The following is a 26,024-nucleotide window of genomic DNA, read 5'->3' as shown; positions in this document are numbered from 1 at the left end:
ACAAAAACCAAGCCACAAGGTCGAAGGAGTAGCCTGTAGAGCTCTGAGAAAGATTACCAGGAAGTGTACTCAAAGCATGCATGGACCAGCTGGCAAGTGTCTTCACTGACATTTTCAACCTCTCCCTGACCGATTCTGTAATACCTACATGTTTCAAGCAGACCACCATAGTCCCTGTGCCCAAGGAAGCGATGGTAACCTGCCTAAATTATTACTGCCCCATAGCAATCACGTCGGTAGTCATGAAGTGCTTTGAAAGGCTGATCATGGCTCACATCAACACCATCATCCCGGAAACCCTAGACCCACTCCAATTCGCATACCTCCCCAACAGATCCACAGATGATGAAATCTCAATCGCACTCCACACTGCCCTTTCCCACCTGGACAAAAGGAACACCTATGTGAGAATGCTGTTCCTTGACTACAGCTCAGTGTTTAACACCATAGTGCCCACAAAGCTCATAACTAAGCTAAGGACCATGGGATTAAACACCTCCCTCTGCAACTGGATCCTGGACTTCCTGACGGGCCGCCCCCAGATGGTAAGTGTAGGCAACAACACATCTGCCACGCTGATCCTCAGCACTGGTGCCCCTCAGGGGTGCGTGCTTAGTCCCCTCCTGTATTCCCTGTTCACCCACAACTATTTACATTGACAAGCCCCCCCCCTTTCGTTTTTACACTGCTGCTACTCACTGTTTATTATCTATGCAGGTACCCTGTATATAGCATCGTTATTTTTATTGTATTACTTTTTCTCCAGCATTGAAGGTCCCCAAGAACACAGAGTCCTCCAAGCTTCACTTCTGGGGGAAACCTTGCACCATCCCTACATGGTGGTGGCATGGTGGTGGCAGCATCATGGTGTGGGGATGTTTTTCAGCGGCAGGGACTGAGAGACTAATCAGGATTGATGCAAAGATGAACAGAGCAAAGTACAGAGAGATCCTTGATGAAAACCTTCTCCAGAGAGCTCAGGACCTCAGACTGGGGCGAAGGTTCACCTTCCAACAGGACAATGACTCTAAGCACACAGCCAAGACAATGCAGGAGAGGCTTCGGGACAAGTCTCTGAATGTCCTTGAGTGGCCCAGCCAGAGCCCGGACTTGAACCCGATTGAACATCTCTGGAGAGTCCTGAAAATAGCTATGCAGCAACACTCCCCATCCAACCTAACAGATCTTGAGAGGATCTACAGAGAAGAATGGGAGAAACTCCCCAAATACAGGTGTGCCTAGCTTGTAGTGTCATACCCAAGAAGACTCGAGGCTTTAATCACTGCCAATGGTGCTTCAACAAAGTACTGAGTAAAGGTTCTGAATACTTATGTAAATGTGATATTTCATTTTTTTTTTAATAAATTAGCAAATATTTTTCAAATCCAGTTTTTGCTTTGTCATTCTGGGTAGATTGATGAGGCAATTTTTTAAACTTTTTTTAATCAGTTTTAAAATAAGTCTGTAACCTACCAAAATGTGGAAAAAGTCAAGGGGTCTGAATTCTTTCCGAATGCACAGTATATATATATAAAAAATAAGTGATCATGCTATTTTTATGTGGCTGCTATGCAAGTGAACTGTGTTTGTGTGTAATCAGGGGTGTATTAATTCCACCGATACTGTTGAAAAACGTATCTTAAACGGATGCAAACAGAATGAAACAGGGATAAACATACCTGAATTTGTCCAATAGAAACTCACATTTGCAACTGTTGGACTAATGATTACACCCTAGATCAGGTAGATGCAGACAAGATTGTGCAAGGAGTTACTGAATGTGTCAGTGACTGTCACCTTGATTTACCAAAATTATCTCGATCTGTGCACCTATATTGTAAATTTTCATTCATAGGCTAGGTTGTAGCACCCTCATGATGGGTACAGGGAACATTTGAGTATCATGTAGTAGACTAAACCTATCAATGTTACATTGAACTGGGTGAATGGAATATGAATGACAGTCATCCAACATGCTGTAGTAGAAATAAGGCCATGCCCATCTTAAACGGCACCGGCCACCACTGGTGTGTATGTGTAGAGGAAATGTCTGCGCTCAGAGTAGATCTACTTGTTGGCATGGCTCACTATTGCAGTGTCAGGTATACCTTATTTTGTATCACATGTCAATCAAAGTGATGAGGTGAACGTTGTCTTACCCAAGGAACCAAATAGGACCTCCATCGTTCTGAAAGGAATTGTGAAGTAGAAGGACCCTTTTAGCATAGCTAGTCCTCATTCCTCCTGCTTCAGTAGAAAACCACTTCTGTAAATGGCAACAGCTCAAGGTAGAGACAAGGGTTGCATCCCAAATGGTACCCTATTCTCTAGTGCCTATGGGCCCTGGTCAAAAACAGTGAGCTACATAGAGAATAGGTGGCCATTTGGGACAGCCCTGGTCAAAAATAGTGAACTATTCAGGGAATAGGGACACAACCTAGGTGGGCAGAATGTGTAAAGCATGCATGAGAGGAGGAAGTGAAGGGGGCACACTATATCCCCACTCACTTACTCCCCCACTACCCTATTCTCCAGCAGCCCCCTACTCACCCACCACCCTATTCCCCCACTCCCCCAAAATCAAATCAAATCAAATGTATTTATATTGCCCTTACATCAGCTGATATCTCAAAGTGCTGTACAGAAACCCAGCCTAAAACCCCAAACAGCAAGCAATGCAGGTGTGGCTAGGAAAAACTCCCTAGAAAGGCCAAAACCTAGGAAGAAACATAGAGAGGAGCCAGATGTTCAAATGTTCATAAATGACCAGCATGGTCAAATAATAATAATCACAGTAGTTGTCGAGGGTGCAACAGGTCAGCACCTCAGGAGTAAATGTCAGTTGGCTTTTCATAGCCGTTCATTGAGAGTATCTCTACCGCTCCTGCTGTCTCAAGAGAGTTGAAAACAGCACGTCTGGGACAGGTAGCACGTCCGGTGAACAGGTCAGGGTTCCATAGCCGCAGGCAGAACAGTTGAAACTGGAGCAGCAGCACGGCCAGGTGGTGGACTGGGGACAGCAACGAGTCATCATGCCAGGTAGTCCTGAGGCATGGTCCTAGGGCTCAGGTCCCCCGAGAGAGAGAGAAAGAAAGAAAGAGAGAAAGAGAGAATTAGAGAGAGCATACTTAAGTTCACACAGGACACTGGAGAAATACTCCAGATATAACAGACTGACCCTAGCCCCCCGACACATAAAATACTGCAGCATAAATACTGGAGGATGAGACAGTAGGGGTCAGGAGACACTGTGGCCCCATCCGATGGCCCCACCACCCTATTCACCCACCACTCCCCTACTCCAACACTCCCCTACTCCCCCACTTCCCTACCAGACCCACCACCCTAATCCCCCACCACTCCCCTACTTCCACACTCCCCTACTTCCACACTCCCCTATTCCCACACCCCATTAGTCTCCCACTCCCCTACTCCCACACCCCCTTACTCTCCCATTCCCCTACTCCACCACTACCCTATTCCCCCACCACTCCCCTACTCCCCCACCTCCCTATTCCCCCACCTCTCCCCCACTCCCCCCACCACCCTATTCCCCCACCACCCTATTCCCCCACCACTCCCCTACTCCCCCACTTCCCTACCACACCCACCACCCTAATCCCCACCACTCCCATACTTCCACACTCCCCTACTCCCCTACTCCACCACTCCCCTACTTCCACACTCCCCTACTTCATCACTCACCTACTTCCACACTCCCCTACTTCCACACTCTCCTACTCTCCCACTCACCTACTCCCCCACTCCCCTATTCCCCCACCACTCCCCTACTCCCCCACCACCCTATTCCCCCACCTCTCCCTCACTCCCCCACCACCCTATTCCCCCACCACTCCCCTACCTCCACACTCCCCCACTCCACCACCCCCCACTCCCCCAAAACCCTATTCCCCCTTCACTCCCCTACTCCACCACTCCCCCACTCCCCCACCACTCCCCTACTCCACCACTCCCCCACCACCCTATTCCCCTACCACTCCCCTAATCCCCCACTCCCCCACCACTCCCCTACTCCACCACTTCCCATTTCCCTAATCCCCCACTCCCGTTCTCCCCAACCTCTCCCCTACTTCCACACTCCCCTACTCCCTTACTCCCCCATCTCCTACCACCCCACTCCACCACTCCCATACTCCCCCACTCCTCCACCACTCCCCTACTCCACCACTCCCCCACCACCCTATTCCCCTACCACTCCCCTACTCCCCCACTCACCCACCACTCCCCTACTCCACCACTTCCCATTTCCCTAATCCCCCACTCCCGTTCTCCCCAACCTCTCCCCTATTTCCACACTCCCCTACTCCCTTACTCCCCCATCTCCTACTCCCCCACTCCACTACTCTCATACTCCCCCACCACCCTATTCCCCCACTCCCCTACTCCCCCACCACCTTATTCCTCCACTACTCCCCTACTCCACCTCTCCCCTACTTCACCACTCCCCCACTCCCCTACTCCTCCACTCCCCCCACCCCGCTACTCCCCCATCACCCACCGATTTCCCCTGCTCCCCCACCCTGCTACTCCCCCACCACCGTCCTCCCCCACCCCCTACTCCCCCACCATCCTCACTGTTTTATTTATACCACATGGAGAGCTGCCTCTCCTTACCACAGTCCTTTTATTAACGCTCAGTGATGTCACTCACCCTGCATGGCCTCAGGCCTGTAACTCCCTCAGATTAGAACAATGCCACTTTCTTACTGTTATTTTTCCTTCCAGAGGTGCTGATTAGCAAAGAATATACCTGAAACAGACCGTGTAGCAAATGGTGAGTTATTGAATTGAGTGATTTGTGTGTGTCATGCTGTGGGGATGGTAACCCACCACAAAGGAACCACTGTGGTTGTGAGAAAGGCTTCTGGAGCACTCTATCCTCAGTTAAGTGTATTCATGGTAAAAACAGAGACTGTTGTGTTGTGCATGCATTCCAAATAGCACCCTATTCCCTATAAAGTGCACTACTTCTAACCAGGGCCCATAGGGATCTAGTCCAAAGTGCACTATATAAGGAATAGTGTACCATTTGTAGTGCAACCAAGTATATAAAGCTGGTGGGTACAGTGTTGGTGTGTCTTTTTGACTCTGCCTGAGATATAATCCCTCACTCTGTATGTGTCGGTTACTTTCTCTTGATTTACTCTTCCCTGGCTGGTCCTTAGCCTGAACTAAAACCAGATAGACATTAAGAGTGAACATGCTTAGATAAGAATGCCCTTTGTTGGCATATTTTTCCCTGTGATTTCAGTGATGTGTGGGGCTGTTCAGGTTCATTGTTTGTTAAAACCTCTTACATCTAGACGTTCCGCTAGCGGAACACCTGCTCCATTATCCAATGATGGGCGTGGCGCGAAATACAAACTCCTCTAAAATACAAAAACTTCCATTTTTCAAACATATGACTATTTCACAGCATTTTAAAGATAAGACTCTCCTTTATCTAACCACACTGTCCGATTTCAAAAAGGCTTTACAACGAAAGCAAAACATTAGATTATGTCAGCAGAGTACCAAGCCAGAAATAATCAGACACCCATTTTTCAAGCTAGCATATAATGTCACAAAAACCTAGAAGACAGCTAAATGCAACACTAACCTTTGATGATCTTCATCAGATGACAACCCTAGGACATTATGTTATACAATACATGCATGTTTGTTCAATCAAGTTCATATTTATATCAAAAAACAGCTTTTTACATTAGCATGTGACGTTCAGAACTAGCATACCCCCGCAAACTTCCGGGAATTCGCTAACATTTTACTAAATTACTCACGATAAACGTTCACAAAAAGCATAACAATTATTTTAAGAATTATAGATACAGACCTCCTCTATGCACTCGATATGTCCGATTTTAAAATAGCTTTTTGGTGAAAGCACATTTTGCAATATTCTAAGTACATAGCCCAGGCATCACGGGCTAGCTATTTAGACACCCGGCAAGTTTAGCACTCACCAATATCAGCTTTACTATTATAAAAGTTTCATTACCTTTTGTTGTCTTCGTCAGAATGCACTCCCAGGACTGCTACTTCAATAACAAATGTTGGTTTGGTCCAAAATAATCCATCGTTATATCCGAATAGCGGCGTTTTGTTCGTGCGTCCCAGACACTATCTGAAATGGTAAATCAGGGTCGCGTGCGTGGCGCAATTCGTGACAAAAAAAAATCGAAATATTCCATTACCGTACTTCGAAGCATGTCAACCGCTGTTTAAAATCCATTTTTATGCCATTTTTCTCGTAAAAAAGCGATAATATTCCGACCGGGAATCTCCTTTTAGCTAAACAGAGGAAAGAAAACAAAGCATTCGGTCGACGCGGGCACGCGCCTGAGTCTCACAGTACTGTAACCAGCCACTACCCAAACACGCTACTTTGTTTCAGCCAGAGCCTGCAAAGCCACGATTCAGCTTTTTACCGCCTTCTGAGACCCTATGGCAGCCGTAGGAAGTGTCACGGGACAGCTAAGACCCTCACTCTTCAATAAACAGAGACAAGAAGAACGACACCTTGTCAGACAGGCCACTTCCTGCCTGAAACCTTGTCAGGTTTTTGCCTGCCAAATGAGTTCTGTTATACTCACAGACACCATTCAAACAGTTTTAGAAACTTTACGGTGTTTTCTATCCATATGTAATAAGTATATGCATATTCTAGTTACTGGGTAGGAGTGGTAACCAGATTAAATCGGGCACGTTTTTTATCCAGCCGTGAAAATACTGCCCCCTAGCCATAACAGGTTAACGTTGGAGCCGAAGGTCAATTCTTTCCTACGATGTTCTGAGAGTCTGACTCCTGGTATGCGGTAGAGGTTTGAAAGAGGCTGGGCTCTGCCAGCCAGCCAGGTCAGTGTGTCAGTGTATCTGTGAGGCTACGCCTGTCTACATTATTCATCTCTCCTCTTCAGTAGACCGCTCAGACAGCCTCTTCCAGGGGCTTGTGTCTGTATGTGGTGTGATTGTTTGTGCCTGTTCCACCATCCAACCCGACATCTTACAGGGATCCAGTGACACCATTTATTCAGCGAGGTCTATTAATGTGTAGCTCCAGGCCTGGATGGAAAGCATCCTGACAGTCTGAAGAGGGGCCCCTTCTCAAGGCTTAATGGTGCTTTAGTATCAAATAGGGTTCATCACACAGTCAGCCAGGCAGTCAGCCAGCCAGCTGGTCAGGCAGCCAGTCAGTCATTTACTCACTAACAAATAGAGACTACACACACAATCAAGAGAACGCACGGATGTAAGTGCGAACACAGGCAATCCACGCATGCAATCTCCTGCCCCTTAGGTTAAGAGGAGATCCCTGGATCTCTTCAAACTGGAAATGATGCCAGGAAACACTAAATGGCCATGTACCAGAACCTACCATCCTCTCCTCTTATCTCCCCTTCGCTCCTCTTCTCTTATCTCCTCTCCTGTCCTCACCTCCTTTCCTCTCCTCTTATCTTCTCCTTCCCTTTCCTGTCCTCTTATCTCCTCCTCTCCTATCTCCTCCTCTCCTCTTATCTTCCCCTCTCTTCTCCTGTCCTGTCCTGTCCTGTCCTGTCCTGTCCTGTCCTGTCCTCTCCTCTCCTCTCCTCTCCTCTCCTCTCCTCTCCTCTCCTCTCCTCTCCTCTCCTCTCCTCTCCTCTCCTCTCCTCTCCTCTCCTCTCCTCTCCTCTCCTCTCCTCATCTTCTGTCCTCTTATCTCCTCCTCTTCTCTCCCCTCCTCTCCTCATTTCTCCTCCTCTCCTCTGATCTCCTCATCCTCTCCTCACCACTTAGCTCCTCCCCTCCTATCCTCTCCTCTTATCTCCTTCTCTCCTCTCCTGTCCTCTTATCTCCTCTCCTCTTATCTCCTCCTCTCCTGTCCTCTCCTATCCTCTTATCTCCTCTTATTATTTAGAATTTATAGCCGCAACCTTGCTCTGCGGTTAAATATAATGTCAGACTCCAGGTTCATCGGGGTATATTTCAAAACATCTGGCTTCTGTGTGTGTCTCAACACTGCTTTGAAAATATGTATGCAGTGATCCAGGAGAGTTGAGCTTGCCTGCCTGTCTGCTCAGTCAGTGGTGTGTGTTACATAAACTGTTACATAAACTACTAATTTCAATACCATTTCACAGACAGACAAGCTGGGCCATTACAAACAAACTGTAGTACCTTTCTTTCAGCACCCTATAGAGGCTTCAAGCTGTTGAATTTGTTCAAATTAGTTCTTACAAAAAACGGTCAAATATAATACACTTTCCTTTGTTGAATGGACCCTTCATCATCCATGCAGTGATAAATGGTGTATAGGAAAACAGCCAACTTTAATGTGTCCTCAGAGTCGAACAATGCAAAAGGATTCTTCTATATTCAGAACAGAGAGAGGGGCACCAATAGAATACCTAATAGACTACTTTGAGCCCAGACTTAATTGTCAGCGAGTTGTCTAGAACAGGGGTTAAATAGGTCTAATTCACAACATTCTCCAAACTCTGTGTCCAGTCAAGGAACAAGTGGGGCTGAAGATGCCTATCTTAAACTGCGAAGGAAAGACAAGTCTTTGTATTTTAGCAGACGACGTTGTATCTACATCTCTCCTCTCGTGTTCATCTGAGAGAGCGAGAGAGAGAGAGCGAGAGAGAGAGAATAGAAAAATAATAGTACAATTTCATTGGTAACATATATCATACTAAAGCATGAATAGATGTTAGTTGTTTAGTGTAAAGACATTTCTCCCATGTGAGACAGAGCAGAGAGAGACAGTGGAACCCTCCTAGAGCTCCTGGAACCTAGGGGGCAGCCGAGTGTTCCAGGGGGAACCTCTAGGCACACGTTCCACTCCAGAGCTCTCCAAAAGCTCCTCTCACTCAAAGCTGAGAGTGATCGAGAAGTGCTTCCACTCAGTCCTCAATAGGCACCCAGCCCCCTCCACCCTCCACCCCCGCCCCCATGGCCTGGCCACTGCCCTGTTCACCCCGCCACCAAAGGACAATGCCCTCGTTTTGAAAGGAAAGCAGGGAAAAAGAGGGGCTTGTTGTCACACAATTGCCGGTTTGCTGACAGAACTACCTCATAAATCAAATTGAGCATAATAGGCATTGTTCCCCACAAGAGCTACTCTTCCCACTGAACTGATATCCCTCCTCCTCTTCTCTTCTATTCTACTCCCTCCCTTTCTGATTCTTTGCCACTCTTCTCAGAGATGAGTGGGTCAAGTCAGAGGGGGATGTTTTTATTGAGGGGCCTTCTCTTCTACTCTTGTGGTGGATTTGTCAGGTCTTGTCTTCCTACTCTCTCTGTCCAACTCTACCCTCCTTTTACCTTCTCCATCCCTCCATCCCTCCAGCCATCCCAACCTCCAACAATTGATTCACAAGGGATTCCCTAAATCAGCATAATCTATCAGCATGCACATTCTACCTCAATCTGCCTTCCCATTCTACCTCTCCCTATCCCTCCCTATCTTCCCTTTCCATTCCTATCCCTCCCATATCCCTCCTATACCCCTCCCTATCATTCCCTATCCCTTCATATCCCTCCCTATATCTTCATATCAAATAAAATAAAATTGTATTAGTCATATGTGCGGAAAACAACAGGTGTAGACCTTACAGTCAAATGCTTACTTACAAGCACCCAACCAACAATGCAGTTAAAAAAAATACGGACAAGAATAAGAGATAAAAGTAAGAAGTAATTAAAGAGCAGCAGTAAAACAACAATAGCGAGACTCCGGTACCGATTGCGATGCGTTAGCAGAGAGAACCATCTATGACTAGGGTGGCTGGAGACTTTGACAATTTTTAGGGCCTTCCTCTGACACCACCTGGTATAGAGGTCCTGGATGGCAGGAAGTTTGGCCCAATGACGTACTGGACCGTTCACACTACCCTCTATAGTGCCTTGCGGTCGAAGGCCAAGCAGTTTCCATACCAGGCAGTGATGCAACCAACCAGGATGCTCTCGATGGTGCAGCTGTAGAACCTTTTGAGGATCTGAGGACCCATGCTAAATCTTTTCAGTATCCTGAGGGGGAAAATGTTTTGTCATGCCCTCTTCACGACTGTCTTGGTGTGCTTGGACCATGTTAGTTTGTTGGTGATGTGGACACCAAGGAACTTGAAGCTCTCAACCTGCTCAACTGCAGACCCATCGATGAGAATGGGGGCATGCTCGGTTCTCTTTTTCTTGTAGTCCACAATCATCTCCTTTGTCTTAATCAGGTTGAGGGAGAGGTTGTTATCCTGGCACCAGACGGTCAGGTCTCTGTCCTCCTCCCTATAGGCTGTCTCGTCGTTGTTGGTGATCAGCTCTACCACTGTTTTTTTCATTGGCAAATTGAATGATGCTGTTGGAGTTGTGCCTGGCCGTGCAGTCATGTGTGAACTGGGAGTACAGGATGGGACTGAGAAAGCACCCCTGAGGGGCCCCTATGTTGAGGATCAGCATGGCGGATGTGTTGTTACCTACCCTTACCACCTTGGGACAGCCCGTCAGGAAGTCCAGGATCCAGTTGCAGAGGGAGGTGTTTAGTCTCAGGGTCCTTAGCTTGTTGTATTAGCTTTGAGGGCACTATGGTGTTAAACGCTGAGCTGTTGTCACGATTCCTACCGACGGTGGCGCCCCCTCCTGCTCGGGTGGCGCTCGGCGGTCGTCGTCACCGGCCTATTAGCTACCACCGATTCCCTTTTTGTTTTTCCCTTTTTTTATGTTTTCTCACCTGCCCTGAGTTAGGCAATTAAGAGGGCTATTTAGTTCAGCTGGCCCGCACCCTATTGTGCGGGATTGTTTTTCTGTGTGTCGACTGCGTTTGTTCGACTGCGCTTGTCTATTGTATTTTTCCCTGTTGTTGGGAGACCTTTTATTTTGTACAGGTGGTTCCATTAAAATTACCACACAGTGTTCGCTGCTTCCTGCGCTTCTTTCCGCCACACTACAGACAAGACGTTACAGAATCCCGCACCACCAGAAGGAGCATGGAATCAGCGGGAGCAGCGGGCACTCCACTACCCTCAATGGAGGAACGTGTCCAGCACAATACATCGGTCCTGCATCGCATTGGATCCGCCATGGACCAGATGATGGAGAGGATGGACCGATGTGAGAGGAGTGGTATCCTCTCTCCACCTACACCCCCCCCGATACAACCATCTCCTCCTCCTACGACGTCTGGCTCTGGCGCGCTTCGCCTGGCACTCCCGAGGGAGTACGATGGGACGGCGGCTGGGTGCAAGGGGTTTCTTCTCCAGCTAGAGTTGTACCTGGCCACCGTCAGACCTGCTCCTACAGGAGAGGAGAGCGTAAGTGCCCTCGTTTCCTGCCTGACGGGCCGAGCTCTGGAGTGGGCTAATGCGGTCTGGAACGCTCCAGACTCGGCGAGGGACCACTACCCAGAGTTCACCCGCCGCTTTCGGGCTGTTTTCGACCACCCCCGAAGGTAGAGCGGCGGGTGAACGGCTGTTCCACCTCAGGCAGGAGACGAGGAGCGCTCAAGACTTCGCGCTGGAGTTTAGGACCTTGGCTGCTGGAGCGGGGTGGAATGACAGGGCCCTCATAGACCACTACCGGTGTGGTCTCCGGGCGGACGTCCGCAGGGAGCTGGCCTGTAGGGACACCAATCTATCCCTGGACGAACTCATTGACATGTCCATACGGTTGGACAATTTGCTGGCTGCCCGCGGGCGTTCGGAGAGGGTCCTGCCCGTTCCACCCCCGTGCACCCCCGCCCCTACCCCTATGGAGGTAGGGGGGCCCGTGCCAAGGGGCACCGGAGGAGGTGGCTCCTCCTGCACCAGCTGTGGTCGGAGAGGACACACGGACGACCGGTGCTGGAGGAGCCAGTCTGGGAGTCGAGAGGGCAGGCAGAACACTTCTCGTTCACCTCAGGTGAGTCAGCACCAGATTCGCCCAGAACCCCCTGTTGGTCATGTGTTTTTGCCTGTTTCATTTTCTAAATTTTTTCCCTCTTCCCAGCATAGGGCGCTAGTCGATTCAGGCGCAGCTGGGAACTTTATGGACCGTGGACTTGCCATTAAGCTGGGCATTCCACGGGTGCCGATAGATTCCCCCTTCCCCGTGCACTCCTTAGATAGCCGACCATTAGGGTCAGGGCTAGTCAGGGAGTCTACGGTGCCGCTGGACATGGTAACGCTGGGGAATCATAAGGAAAGCATTAACTTTTTCCTTATTGATTCACCTGCGTTTCCAGTGGTGCTGGGGGTCCCCTGGCTGGCTGGTCACAATCCCCTCATTTCATGGAAACAGGGGGTTCTCCAGGGGTGGTCGGAGGAGTGTTCAGGGAGGTGTCTAGGAGTTTCCATAGGTGCCACGTCGGTGGAGAGTCCAGACCAGGTGTCCACCGTGCGCATTCCCCCTGAATACGCCGATTTGGCGATCGCTTTTGTAAAAAGAGAGCGACTAAATTACCACCTCATCGACAAGGGGATTGTGCGATAGATCTCCAGGTTAACGCTGCGCTTCCCAGGAGTCACGTGTACCCCTTGTCACAAGAGGAGACGGCGGCTATGGAGACATACGTCACGGAATCCTTGGGACAGGGGTACATTCGGCCCTCCATCTCACCCGCTTCCTCGAGTTTCTTTTTGTGAAGAAAAAGGAGGGAGGTCTGCGTCCGTGCATTGATTATAGAGGTCTAAACGCGATCACGGTGGGGTTTAGTTACCCACTACCTCTTATCGCTACGGCGGTGGAATCATTTCACGGAGCACAGTTCTTCACAAAATTGGATCTCAGGAGCGCGTATAACCTGGTGCGTATCAAGAAGGGAGATGAGTGGAAAACCGCCTTTAGTACCACATCAGGTCATTATGAGTACCTCGTCATGCCGTATGGGTTGAAAAATGCTCCAGCCGTCTTTCAATCCTTTGTTGACGAGATTCTCAGGGACCTGCACGGGCAGGGCGTGATTGTCTATATCGATAACATTCTGATATATTCCGCCACCCGCTCCGCGCATGTGTCCCTGGTGCGCAAGGTGCTTGGTAGACTGCTGGAGCATGACCTATACGTTAAGGCTGAGAAGTGTGAGTTTTTCAAACGAGCCATCTCCTTTCTGGGTTATCGCATTTACACCACGGGGGTGGTGATGGAGTGTGACCGCGTTAAGGCCGTGCGTAATTGGCCGACTCCAACCACGGTGAAGGAAGTGCAGCGGTTCTTGGGCTTTGCCAACTACTACCGGAGGTTTATCCGGGGGTTTGGCCAGGTAGCGGCTCCCATTACCTCACTGCTGAAGGGGGGGCCGGCGCGTTTGAGATGGTCGACGGAGGCGGACGGAGCCTTCAAGAAGTTGAAGACCCTGTTCACCGACGCGCCCATGTTGGCGCACCCGGACCCGTCTTTAGCGTTCGTAGTAGAGGTGGACGCATCCGAGGCTGGGGTGGGTGCCGTGCTATCACAGAGCTCGGGTGCGCCACCGAAACTCCGCCCCTGCGCTTTCTTCTCAGGGAAGCTCAGTTCGGCGGAGCGTAACTACGATGTGGGGGACAGGGAGTTGCTAGCGGTAGTCAAAGCCTTGAGGGTGTGGCGACACTGGCTTGAGGGGGCTAGGCACCCCTTTCTCATCTGGACCGACCACCGAAACCTGGAGTACATCTGGGCAGCGAGGAGACTGAATCCACGTCAGGCAAGGTGGGCCATGTTCTTCGCCCGGTTTAGGTTTACCATCTCATATAGACCGGGTTCCCTTGATACTAAAGCCGACGCGCTGTCCCGTCTGTATGACACGGATGACCGCCCCATCGATCCAACTCCCATCATTCCAGTGTCTAGGCTGGTGGCACCAGTGGTGTGGGAGGTGGACGCGGACATCGAGCGGGCACTGGTGTTGGATCCTGCGCAGGTGCCCGTGGGGCGCATGTATGTGCCGCTCGATGTTCGCGATCGGTTGATTCGGTGGGCGCACACACTACCTGCGGCGGGTCATCCTGGTGTAGAGGGGACAGGGCGGAGTCTAAGGGGGAAGTATTGGTGGCCCACCTTGGCTAAGGACGTGAGGTCATATGTCTCTTCCTGTTCGGTGTGTGCCCAGAGTAAGGCTCCTAGGCATTTACCGGGAGGGAAGTTACAGCCCCTCCCCGTTCCGCAACGGCCATGGTCGCACCTGTCTATCGACTTCCTGACAGATCTTCCCCCCTCTCAGGGGAACACTGCGATTCTGGTGGTTGTGGATCGGTTTTCTAAGTCCTGCCGTCTCCTCCCCTTGCCCGGTCTCCCTACGGCCCTGCATACTGCGGAGGCCCTATTTACCCACGTCTTCCGGCACTACGGGGTGCCGGAGGATATTGTCTCTGATCGGGGTTCCCAGTTCACATCCAGGGTCTGGAGGGCGTTTATGGAGCGGCTGGGGGTCTCGGTCAGTTTAACCTCCGGTTATCACCCGAGAGCAATGGGCAGGCGGAGAGGGTGAACCAGGAGGTGGGCAGGTTCCTGAGGTCGTATTGCCGGGACCGGCCAGGGGAGTGGGCGAGGTATATTCCTTGGGCAGAGTTAGCCCAGAACTCACTTCGCCACTCCTCTACTAACATGTCACCCTTCCAGTGTGTGCTAGGGTACCAGCCGGTCCTGGCCCCATGGCACCAGAGCCAGACCGAGGCTCCTGCGGTGGAGGACTGGGTTCAGCACTCCAAGGAGACCTGGAAAGCAGTACAGGACTCACTGAAGGAGGCCAGTGCTAGGCAGAAAAGGAGTGCTGACCGCCACCGCAGTGAGGCGCCGGTGTTCGCACCGGGTGACAGGGTCTGGCTCTCGACCCGGAACCTGTCTCTCCGCGTGCCCTGCCGGAAGCTGGGGCCGCAGTGTGTGGGGCCCTTCAAAGTCCTGAGGAGGATAAACGAGGTGTGTTATCGGTTGCAACTCCCTTCCTATTACCGTATTAACCCCTCGTTTCATGTGTCTCTCCTCAGGCCGGTGGTGGCTGGTCCCCTACAAGAAGATGAGGTGCCGGAGGTCCCTCCACCCCCCCTGGACATCGGGGGGTCCCCGGCGTACAGCGTAAGGCCATTCTGGACTCGAGACGCCGGGCGGGGGGCCTGCAGTACCTTGTGGACTGGGAGGGGTACGGTCCGGAGGAGAGGTGCTGGGTGCCGGCGGAGGACGTCTTGGACCCATCCATGTTGAAGGAGTTCCACCGCCTCCGTTCGGATCGCCCTGCGCCTCATCCTCCGGGTCGGCCTCGAGGCCGGTGTCGGCGCGCTGCAGGGGCCGCACGTCAGGAGGGGGGTACTGTCATGATTCCTACCGACGGTGGCGCCCCCTCCTGCTCGGGTGGCGCTCGGCGGTTGTCGTCACCGGCCTATTAGCTACCACCGATTCCCTTTTTGTTTTTCCCTTTTTTATGTTTTCTCACCTGCCCTGAGTTAGGCAATTAAGAGGGCTATTTAGTTCAGCTGGCCCGCACCCTATTGTGCGGGATTGTTTTTCTGTGTGTCGACTGCGTTTGTTCGACTGCGCTTGTCTATTGTATTTTTCCCTGTTGTTGGGAGACCTTTTATTTTGTACAGGTGGTTCCATTAAAATTACCACACAGTGTTCGCTGCTTCCTGCGCTTCTTTCCGCCACACTACAGACAAGACGTTACAGCTGTACTCAATATGAATAACATTCTCACATAGGTGTTATTTTTGTCCAGGTGGGAAAGGGCAGTGTGGAGTGTAATAGAGATTGCATCATCTGTGGATCTGTTGGGGCAGTATGCAAATTGGAGTGGGTCTAGGGTTTCTGGGATAATGGTGTTGATGTGAGCTATGACCAGCCTTTCAAAGCACTTCATGGCTTCAGACATGAGTGCTACGGGTTGGTAGTCATTTAGGCAGGTTACCTTAGTGTTCTTGGGCACAGGCACTATGGTGGTCTTCTTAAAACATGTTGGTATTACAGACTCGGATAGGGAGAGATTGAAAATGTCAGTGAAGACACTTGCCAGTTGATCAGCGCATGGTCACAGTCTGGCCCTGCGGCCTTGTGAATGTTGACCTGTTTAAAGGTCTTACTCACATCGGCTGCGGAGAGCGTGATCACACAGTCTTCCGGAACAGCTGGTGCTCTCATGCATTTTTCAGTGTTATTTGCCTCGAAGCGAGCATAGAAGTAGTTTAGCACGTCTGGTAAGCTCGTGTCACTGCGCAGCTCTCGGCAGTGCTTCCCTTTGTAGTCTGTAATGGTTTGCAAGCCCTGCCACATCCGACGAGCGTCAGAGCCTGTGTAGTACGATTCAATCTTAGTCCTGTATTGACGCTTTACCTGTTTGATGGTTCGTCAGAGGGCATAGCGGGATTTCTATTAAGCTTCCGTGTTAGAGTCCCAGTCCTTGAAAGCGGCAGCTCTAGCCTTTAGCTCAGTGCTGATGCTGCCTGTAACCCATGGCTTCTGGTTGCGGTATGTACGTACGGTCACTGTGGAGACGACGTCATCAATGCACTTATTGATGAAGCTAATGATTGATGTACTCCAAATTGCCATCAGAGGAATCCCGCAACATATTCCAGTCTGTGCTAGCAAAACAGTCCTGTAGCTTAGCATCTGCTTCATCTGACCACTTTTTTATTGATCTAGTCACTGGTGCTTCCTGCTTTAATTTTTGCTTGTAAGCAGGAATCAGGAGGATCCCTCCCTATCCCTCCCTATCCTTCCCATGTCCCTCCCATATCCCTCCCTATCGCTTCCTATCCCTTCATATCCTTCCCTATCCCTTCCTATCCTTCCCTATCCCTTCCTTATCCCGACCTATCCCTATCTATCTCTTCCTATCCCTTCATATCGCCAGGCCCCATTGTCATTCGAATGAGAGCTGTTGTTCTGAGTTGTTTTGGTTCTAGGCACTTTATGCAGCATGTTAGCACTACATAAGACAAAAAGGTTGCCGGCTGTATCACCATCATTTCTACAGAGAATTAGTGACTAATGCTTTGTATTTGAAGGCTGACTGTGGTTTATATTCTTTGAAGACATTCTAGAAGGCTGTATAAACACTTTAAGTGGGATCAACGCTCTTGAGGAAACAGTGGATTGGAGTGTGTGTGTGTGTGTGTGTGCGTGCGTGCGCGTATGTGTAAGGGCTCACCTGTGTGTGTGTATATATATAATCAGTCTGGCCTGTACTTCTCTATCTAATAATGGTTCTGCTTACTAAGGGGAGATCTGTCATGCTCTTGCAGAGAGAGATTCAGTACATCCCCCTATCTCTTTTGATTTCAATAGGCAGTTAATGAGCTTTTGGAAGGAGCCTTGGTTCTCTTCCCTCTGCTTTCTTCTCTTCTGATATGTCAGCAATCAATCTCATATGATTAAGCAATACGGCCCGAGGGGGTGTGGTACATTGCCAATATACCATGGCTAAGAGCTGTGCGGAGTGCCTGGATACATCCCTTAGCCGTGGTATATTGGCCATATACCACAACCCCCAGAGGTGCCTTACTGCTATTATAAACTGGTCACCAATGTAATTAGAGCAGTAAAAATAAATGTTTTGTCATACCCATGGTAAATGGTCTGATATAACACGGCTGTCAGCCAATCAGCATTCAAGGCTCGAACCACCCAGTTTATAATCAGAATTAGATCAATGGCTGGCTCTTGAAATACTCTGTTGAAACTACTACACATATCTGCCATTTCACTAGTTACCTCACACCCCCCTGGGCTTTGTCTCTTTTATTTCATCACTCTCTCCCCTCTCTACCCCCCCCTCTCTCTAACACCCCCTCTCTCATTCAATTTCAATTCAAGGGCTATATTGGCATGGGAAACATATGTTAACATTACCAAAGCAAGTGAAGTAGATAATAAACAAAAGTGAAATAAACAATACAAATTAACAGTAAACATTACACTCACAGAAGTTCCAAAACAATAAAGACATTGCAAATGTCACATGAAATCTACATACAGTTTTGTAATGATGTGCAAATTGTTAAAGTACAAAATTGAAAATAAATAAACATAAATATGGGTTGTATTTACAATACTGTTTGTTCTTCACTGGTTGCCCTTATCTGGTTGCAACAGGTCACACATCTTGCTGCTGTGATGGCACACTGTGGTATTTCACCCAATAGATATCGGAGTTTATCAACATTTGATTTGTTTTCAAATTCTTTGTGGGTCTGTGTAATCTGAGGGAAATATGTGTCTCTAATATGGTCATACATTTGGCTGGAGGTCTCTGTTTTGCTCTCTGTTTCCCTTTCCAACACCCCCCTCTCTTTCCTCTCTTACTTGCACTGTCTCTCTCAGAAAGGGAATTTGCACTATACACCATGTCTAGTAGTTCATTGAAGGGACCAGCCAGTAGTTCATGTCCATGAGTCAGCCATGAGGTGCAGTAGTCTTAGCCAATGTTCATATCTATGAATCAGCCATGAGGTGCAGTAGTTTTAGCAATGAGGTGCAGTAGTTTTAGCAATGAGGTGCAGTAGTTTTAGCCAGTAGTTCATGTTCATGAATCAGCCATGGGGTGCAGTAGTTTTAGCCATGAGGTGCAGTAGTTTTAGCCATGAGGTGCAGTAGTTTTAGCAATGAGGTGCAGCAGTTTTAGCCATGAGCTGCAGTAGTTTTAGCAATGAGGTGCAGTAGTTTTAGCCATGAGGTGCAGTAATTTTAGCAATGAGGTGCAGTAGTTTTAGCCATGAGGGGCAGTAGTTTTAGCCATGAGGGGCAGTAGTTTTAGCCAGAAGTACATGTCTATGAATTAGCCTGAGGTGCAGTAGCCTTAGCCAGTAGTACATGTCCATGAATTAGCCATGAGGTGCTGTAGTCTTAGCCAGAAGTACATGTCCATGAATTAGCCATGAGTTGTAGTAGTCTTAACCAGAAGTACATGTCCATGAATTAGAACCTGCTGTAGCCAGCTAGCTAGCCATGTGTTTTTTTTCTCCATGACCAAAACACGATGTTCTATTTTTAGCTGATATTGGAATGAATATCAAATCAAATGTATTTATAAAGCCCTTCTTACATCAGCTGATATCTCAAAGTACTGTACAGAAACCCAGCCTAAAACCCCAAACAGCAAGCAATGCAGTTGTAGAAGCACGGTGGCTAGGAAAAACTCCCTAGAAAGGCCAGAACCTAGGAAGAAACCTAGAGAGGAACCAGGCTATGAGGGGTGGCCAGTCCTCTTCTGGCTGTGCCGGGTGGAGATTATAACAGAACATGGCCAAGATGTTCAAATGTTCATAGATGACCAGCATGGTCAAATAATAATAATCACAGTGGTTATCGAGGGTGCAACAGGTCAGCACCTCAGGAGTAAATGTCAGTTGGCTTTTCATAGCCGATCATTCAGAGTATCTCTACCACTCCTGCTGTCTCTAGAGAGTTGAAAACAGCAGGTCTGGGACAGGTAGCACGTCCGGTGAACAGGTCAGGGTTCTATAGCCGCAGGCAGAGCAGTTGAAACTGGAGCAGCAGCACGGCCAGGTGGACTGGGGACCCCATGAAGTCATCAGACCAGGTTGTCCTGAGGCATGGTCCTAGGGCTCAGGTCCTCTGAGAGAGAGAAAGTAAGAAAGAATTAGACAGAGAATACACAAGCCGGCAAGTATATGAATATGTTTTACAATTATACATCTGATTATTTCACATGGACTGAATGTGGGAAGCTAAAAAGGCTAGCTAGCTTGCTATGTTTTTAGCCAGGCTAAAGCCAGCTAGCCAGGCTGCCAGCTAGCTACTACTAGCAAGGGAAAGCAACTCTTCCTTGATTTCACCAAATGAAAAGACATAACAAGAAAACGTTGCCACCTTGTGAATGGGAGTGGGACTGGTGGGGATATCATGTTAACAAAGTGTCCAATGCTCCAAAAATCCTGCTCCGCACACAAACACACATGTAGATCAACTGAGTGAAGCTTGTAGTCACCTTAACAGCAGTCCGGGTGTGTAAACACTCACAGTGGGATTACACAGTGCAGGGCCTTTTATCATGCTGTGTAACTCTGCCCCTGCACAACAAAACAGTCTGATACTCAGGCGACAATAGGCTAACAGGAACCCTTATCTCGGTCAGTGTATGCACCCTGACAGCCTGCCTGCATGGGTTATCTGAACTCAATTCAAAGGGCTCCAATGGCATGGGAAACGTGTTTACATTGCCAATGCAAATGAAAAAAACAAAAACAAAACAATGACAAAAACCAACAACAACTGGACATGAACAGTAAATGGGGGGAGGGGGGAATAAATAAACAGATTAATATGGGTTGTATTTCCATTGGTGTTTCTGACTCACTTGTTAACCTTTTCTTGTAGCAGAAAAATCTGCTGCTGTTACTGCACACTGCTGCACTTGATCAGGGTTCAAACAAGACAATATCATGCTTCTAGTGTGCATTTATGCATATGTGTCCTGCAGGGTTGTATCAAGGCTGTGTGTCCTGCAGGGTTGTATCAAGGCTGTGTGTCCTGCAAGGTTGTATCAAGGCTGTGTGCCCTGCAGGGTTGTATCAAGGCTGTGTGTGTGTGTGTGTGTGTGTGTGTGTGTGTGTGTGTGTGTGTGTGTGTGTGTGTGTGTGTGTGTGTGTGTGTGTGTGTGTGTGTGTGTGTGTGTGTGTGTGTGTGTGTGTGTGTGTGTGTGTGTGTTAATGAGCATGTATAAGCAGAAGTACTAGATCCTATAATCTCCGGTTTATAGCAGGACCACCTCACCTCCAGCTAGCGGGTATCAGAAACACATGTGATCACATGTAGAAATCAGAGACATACAGGGTTTTATGCCAGAGGCTCCAGGGGTTCTCCACCAGTGAGGGAAATGGGATCTGTTTCCTGGTGTCCTTCAAAGCCCCTCTTAACGCCTCACCATAATCCACTCTCTATGATTGGCTACCATTTCTGAAACACGAAACCGCATTGGAGAGCACATTCACTTTTCATTCAAAATGTGTTGTTCTTATAGGTTTTACTTTATAGGTTTTACATGTCTGTCTCACTCCCCCTATCACAGCCACCCTGGCTGGCCCGGGCCTTGTTAGAAACATTGGCTGGTCTGAAACATGTCGCATCTCCTTTCAGACAGCTCCAGGTCTTGTTGTTGTAGCAGCACTCCACCATGGGCATGCCACAGAGGGCTCTAGCTGAGTCAGTGAAAGGCAGATTAAGCTTTGCTGCCTAAGTGGTTAATGGTTTGAAGAGGCAGGGTGGATTTAGACTTAGCCCAGCCTCACTGGACCATTAGGGTAGTTGGCACAGCCAGACAGATAGACAGACAGAGGGATGAGACCGGGCACTTCTCTGTTTGCTATTGCCCAGGTAAGAAGTGGCCTTCTCTGACTCACTGGCTCATTGATTGTAGAACACTGCTCTCCATCTGGTTGATGTCTATATGCAAGATGATCCTCTCTCTCTCTCTCTCTCTCTCTCTCTCGCTCTCTCTCTCTGATTGCTTTAAAATGTAATATTTCATAGTTGTAATAGTCATGAGTCATAGATTTTCTTTTAACCCTGTCCTCCTTCTCCTCAGGGAGCTGATGCCCAAGACCCTGGAGGGCCAGATCACCATGGAGAAGACCCCCAGCTACTTTGTGACCAGAGAGGCCCCAGCCCGGATCTCCGTCATGTCCCGGGACACCAAGCTGATTGTGGTGGTGAGGGACCCCATCACCAGGGCCATCTCTGACTACACACAGACGCTGTCCAAGAACCCAGACATTCCCACCTTCGAGAGCCTGACCTTCAAAAACAGGACTACGGGGCTTATCGACACATCCTGGAGCGCCATCCAGATCGGCATCTATGCCAAGCACCTGGACAACTGGCTGCAGTACTTCCCCATGGGCCAGATTCTGTTCGTGAGCGGGGAGCGTCTGATCAGCGACCCGGCCGGAGAGCTGGGCCGGGTGCAGGACTTCCTGGGACTCAAGAGGATCATCACAGACAAACACTTCTACTTCAACCAGACCAAGGGCTTCCCCTGCCTCAAGAAGGCTGAGGGCAGCAGCAAGCCCCACTGCCTGGGCAAAACCAAAGGGCGGACCCACCCCAACATCCACCCAGAGGTGGTGCAGAGGCTACGGGACTTCTACAGGCCTTTCAACATGAAGTTCTACCAGATGACGGGACATAACTTTGGTTGGGATTGATGGATGTGAATTTGGGAGAACACATTGTTTATTTTCTTCTCTGTAATTCAATGAATGGCAAATAAGACATGGGAGATGTTGCTATATATATATATATATATATGTATGTGTGTATATATATAAATATGTATATGCATATATATATATATATATATATATATATATATATATATATATATATATATATATATGTATATGCATATATATGTACATGTATGTGTGTGTGTGTGTGTGTGTAAAATGTACAGAAATCTATTTTATAATAATTTATTTTTTATTTCTAAGCAATTAATTCACTAAGCTGCCTAACCATATATGTACATGCATAATATCTGGCCCACACTTTGTTTTATATTTTTTACATTCCACCTTTAATGTTTTTTTCTTTATTCTTCACTTAATGGTCCCTCATGTCAACTCAGTAGAGTTAAAATGGTCCCTCATGTCAACTCAGTAGAGTTAAAATGGTCCCTCATGTCAACTCAGTAGAGTTAAAATGGTCCCTCATGTTAACAGTATAGTTTAAGTAAGAATAGAGGGATATTGATTAAGGCCCTGTTTTATGGGTATAGAGTGTTGACAGAACAGTAATGCATACTCCATTCATGTGCATTCTGATTTAAACATTCATAATCAATAGCCATCATCAAACCCTTCCCCAATAGCCTTCATCAAACCCTTCCTCAACAGCCATCATCAGACCCTTCCTCAATAGCCATCATCAAACCCTTCCTCAATAGTCATCATCAAACCCTTCCTCAATAGCCTTCATCAAACCCTTCCTCAATAGCCATCATCAAACCCTTCCTCAATAGTCATCATCAAACCCTTTCTCAATAGCCTTCATCAAACCCTTCCTCAATAGCCTTCATCAAACCCTTCCTCAATAGTCATCATCAGACCCATCCTCAATAGCCTTCATCAAACCCTTCCTCAATAGCCTTCATCAAACCCTTCCCCAATAGCCTTCATCAAACTCTTCCTCAAAAGCCATCATCAGACCCTTCCTCAATAGTCATCATCAAACCCTTCCTCAATAGCCATCATCAGACCCATCCTCAATAGCCATCATCAAACCCTTCCTCAATAGCCTTCATCAAACCCTTCCTCAATAGCCATCATCAGACCCATCCTCAATAGCCATCATCAAACCCTTCCTCAATAGTCATCATCAAACCCTTCCTCAATAGTCATCATCAAACCCTTCCTCAATAGCCATCATCAGACCCATCCTCAATAGCCATCATCAAACCCTTCCTCAATAGCCATCATCAAACCCTTCCTCAATAGCCATCATCAGACCCTTCCTCAATAGTCATCATCAAACCCTTCCTCAATAGTCATCATCAAACCCTTCCTCAATAGCCATCATCAGACCCATCCTCAATAGCCATCATCAAACCCTTCCTCAATAGTTATCATCAAACCCTTCCTCAATAGTCATCATCAAACCCTTCCTCAATAGCCATCATCAGACCCGTCCTCAATAGCCATCATCAGACCCATCCTCAATAGCCGTCATCAAACCCTTCCTCAATAGCCATCATCAAACCCTTCCTCAATAGTTATCATCAAACCCATCCTCAATAGCCATCATCAAACCCTTCCTCAATAGTCATCATCAAACCCTTCCTCAATAGCCATCATCAAACTCTTCCTCAATAGCCATCATCAAACCCATCCTCAATAGCAATCATCAGACCCCCCCCACACAGATGTCTCCTTATCTACTCCTATAGGTTTCTGTTCCATCCATTCAAACACTGTGTTTCATTGAAATTAGGACATTGGCCTAACCAACTGATCTCCTGCCCTGTCATTGGCCTAACCAGCTGATCTTCTGCCCTGTCATTGGCCTAACCAGCTAATCTGATGTCCCTTTCACTTAATAACAGGTGGATCAATAGGCCTAACTGCTGCTCATTGTGTCAGCCATGCTTAATGTGCGGCCTTCCTCTTCTAGTGCTCCTATAGCCTGTTCTAATGAATGGCCCATCCACCAAAGGTCTAAATCCTATTTCTGACCGCATTACATTGATATGGCTCCATGTTGACATGATGTTAATGGAATAACGTTACTGAGGCCCATTGATTCAGGTCTCCTCTCCGCTATACTCTTGCTCCCATTACAAGACACTGTTGGCTCAGAGCCAAGGTTCAAAGGTCATACACAATCAAACTTGCTCTGAGGGACATTTTATTTGTTGAAGAGACAGAGAGGGGAGGACACACTGGATCCAGGGAGGACTGTAGTATAGTCCTTGAATGCATCACAAATGGCACACTACCCTATATAGTGCACTACTTTAGACCAGAGCCTTGTGTTCCCTGGTCAAAACTAGTGAAATATAAAGGGGATAGGGTGCCATTTGAGACACCCATTGTCTTCATGGTGCAGTGAGAATGCTTGGCATGAGTTGAGGTAGGACTCTGAAAACTTTCTTCATATGAGAAACAGTCTAGTTATGCTTGCCCATACTCTCGCAGGTAAGGGCTACTTCAAAGCCATCCTATCCTCTTTGGATTGTAAGACTGCTGAATATGCACCCTATTCCCTACAGTGTACTACTTGTGACCAGGGCCCATAGAGAATAGGAGACCATTTGGGTGGTAAGCCTAAAACGGCTGAGTGTGGAGGGACCCAGAGTGAATATGCACATCCTTTCCCCTACATACTACACATTAAATTCCCTCCAATCAAATGCAAAGTGGAACGTGTCTGTCACTGACTATTGGCCATTGAAAAGTATATAAAAAAAGAAGTGACAGTATGGTACTTTTTTCAAGTTTTAAGAAAATGTATGCGCCTCTAAACCACCCATTCTAATTCAAATACCCAGCCTCCGTCTCAATTCAACAGTGTGCAACCAGTTCTGAAGGTTGATTTATATCTCAAACCAGTGGATGGTATTAGTGGAGATGAGGGCTTGTCCTTGCATTTTACTGGTCCCTTATTCACATAGTGGCTTTTACCACCAAGGAATTTACACCTATTTTCAATTATCATGCCTATATGGACAACGCCTCAACCTCCCCTTCTCTCCTTATAGTGCAATGTTTGTTGAAAGCATTCAAAATGGCCTTTGTATAGAGCAGGAAATTCTGAATCTGAGTAATGTCAATGTTTCTCCCTGTAACGGTTGGAGTAAAGGAGACTGGGGCAGTTGCCCTCTGTTACATTTACAGTCCCACTAATGCATTGGAATTATGGTGTTATTCATGTTACTAAGAGAGTAGGGTTGCATCCCAAATGTCACTCTATTCCTTATTTAGTGCACTACTTTTGACCAAGGCCTACAGGGCTCTGGTCAAAAATAGTGCACTTTATAGTAAATAGGATCTGTCTGAAATGAAACCCTATCTCAAAAGCTTGCACTCATGGTCACGATCCATGCTGCTGCATCTGTTCTGGTTGAGTTTTATTCAACCCTTTTAGAGATCTACAAAATATAATGCTAGTGTTGTTTGTCTTTCCCACCCCATCTGCATATAATATGGTTAATATTTAGAGGTTTAGCAGATTCTGTATGTTTAAAAATGAAAAAGAAAATGTACATCAAGTATTTTGTGGTATCATTTACATCAAAGGAATTTTACACAGTGAAAGAGCAAAATGGAAGAAATGTTTTTAAATAATGAAATGCTGAACATTCATACTATTTCTTTGTATGAAGAAATAAAGTATATATTTTACCAAAACTTTGTCTAACTTTATAAGTTCATCTTTTGAATGTAAATGTGAAAATATGAAAAGAATATGAAATTGTCAATGTCAGAATATGAAATGTAGAATATGGAGTCTTTGCACATCAAAAGAACATAATAAAGTAATGATCTGTCGTTCTTTCCACATGAAATGCACAAAGTGTTAGTTTAGCTGTCTAGCAATTCCAATAAGTAAGCTAGTAAACCGTTGTTTACACATAT

The 26,024-nt window shown here is 47.7% G+C and overlaps 1 protein-coding gene across 1 annotated transcript in view; it reads left to right on the top strand.

Annotated features, from left to right (window-relative positions):
* Nucleotides 1-25,796, top strand: part of LOC106610540 (heparan sulfate glucosamine 3-O-sulfotransferase 3B1) — a 54,124-nt gene extending 28,328 nt beyond the window's left edge. Inside the window, exon 2 of the mRNA XM_014209931.2 lies at nucleotides 21,479-25,796. Within this exon, the coding sequence (XP_014065406.1) occupies nucleotides 21,479-22,097 (619 nt within the window). The 3' untranslated portion in view covers nucleotides 22,098-25,796. The remainder of the gene's footprint in view (nucleotides 1-21,478) is intronic.
* Nucleotides 25,797-26,024: the final 228 nt, after the last annotated feature.

The sequence above is a fragment of the Salmo salar genome, chromosome ssa01 (genome assembly GCF_905237065.1).
Source record: "Salmo salar chromosome ssa01, Ssal_v3.1, whole genome shotgun sequence".
Lineage (NCBI taxonomy): Eukaryota > Metazoa > Chordata > Actinopteri > Salmoniformes > Salmonidae > Salmo > Salmo salar.
This window is presented reverse-complemented; position numbering and strand designations above follow the sequence as displayed.